We start from the raw sequence: 1,417 nt of genomic DNA on the forward strand, positions 1-1,417 counted from the left end.
CTCTGCAGCCAGTGGGCAGTTTTCCCCACTGGCTGCAGAGTGCTCTGCATGACTCCAGCCATCAGAGTTGTACCTCAGAAGCATCAGCCAGCTGTCCTGAGGTATGTGTAGATTGGCAAAGCATAAAACAAGAGGCTCATTGCAAAAGTGGGTCATGTGCCAATCTGTGGGATTCTGCACATCTTACACTCAAACCCCTCCTGGCTCTGCTGGCCCCACCCACATGGGCTGCTCTATATCTTCAGTCCACAGGACAGAGGAGAGCAGCTGCGCCTGAGACCCAGGACCACAGCTGGATCTGTTCTCACAGCAGCCACAGCACTGGACTGGGTAAGACAATGACCCCCTCCTGGGGTTGGGACAGAAGGACCAGAGATGGGACAGCAACTGCCAGGGGACTGAGCTTGGGTTAGTACCCAGGACACAAGACAGGCTTGGAGGGGTGCTGAAGGGAAAGGAAATAGGGCCTTGGTGACAGCAGGGGCCCTTCTGGGTGACAGATGAAGGGATGTGTCACCACTGTGCAGGGATGCAGGAGATGCTTCTCTTTTGACAGGAAACATGGTTCCAACACAGCGGGATTCCCAGCTTTGTCTCCTTCTGCTGCTGGGGCTCATGGGAATGGTGATCTCCTTCCATGCCCCACCTGGGGGTCTAACCTGGGCTCAGTGGTTTGAAGTTCAACACGTAAACATGACCAATGCTCGATGCACCATTGCAATGCAGCCGATTAACCACCTTAATTATATGAGTTTCCAGAGGCCGTGCAAACCGCAAAATACTTTCATCAACACATCACTTGCTGCTGTCGTTAATCTCTGTTACACGACAAATATTACCTGCCTTGATGGAATTAGTCCTAATTGCTATAGAAGCCAAGCTGCAGTGAATCTTACCTACTGCAACCTCACAGGACCAGCACTGCCTTACAATCAGTGCCAATACCAGCAAGTAACCTTACTGAGAAACTACAGTGTTGCCTGTAATAGAAGGAATCGTCCAGTTCACTTTGATAGAATCTACTAAGCTCTGTGCCCGCAGGCACAGCCATGGTCCCATGCCACCATCCATCCTGGATATCAGCACCAGTCCTCACCACCAGCCCACAACCCCTTTAAGTTCTGCTGCCCTGAAACTCCTGTGCACTGGCAATAAACTCCTTGTAAAATGAAGTGACTCAGAATGTCCTTTCTCTCTTCTTCACATTGAAAACCCAAAGCTTTGACTGATCTGTGTATTTCCACCCGAAGAGGTAAATGGGCCCAGTTAAGTAAATAAGAAGCGAAGGCCTTTGGTTCTGTCTGATTGAGTAATAAATTATATGAGAAATGTAAACTTTTTTGTTGTAATCTAAAACATGGATAAAATACCTTATGTGATGAGATGACAATTTTTATTTAAACTACAGAGATATTTT

General features: G+C 48.2%; 1 protein-coding gene across 1 annotated transcript; it reads left to right on the plus strand.

Moving 5' to 3' along the window:
- The first annotated feature begins 219 nt into the window (after positions 1 to 219).
- Positions 220 to 1,156, plus strand: LOC118703904 (non-secretory ribonuclease-like). Its single transcript, XM_036411272.2, has 2 exons — positions 220 to 330; positions 557 to 1,156. Exon 2 carries the CDS (start codon positions 562 to 564, stop codon positions 1,024 to 1,026), a length of 465 nt encoding a protein of 154 aa, XP_036267165.1. The 5' UTR covers positions 220 to 330; positions 557 to 561; the 3' UTR covers positions 1,027 to 1,156.
- The last annotated feature ends 261 nt before the right edge of the window (positions 1,157 to 1,417 follow it).

Source organism: Pipistrellus kuhlii, unplaced genomic scaffold, assembly GCF_014108245.1.
Source record: "Pipistrellus kuhlii isolate mPipKuh1 unplaced genomic scaffold, mPipKuh1.p scaffold_m20_p_1, whole genome shotgun sequence".
NCBI classification, from domain to species: domain Eukaryota; kingdom Metazoa; phylum Chordata; class Mammalia; order Chiroptera; family Vespertilionidae; genus Pipistrellus; species Pipistrellus kuhlii.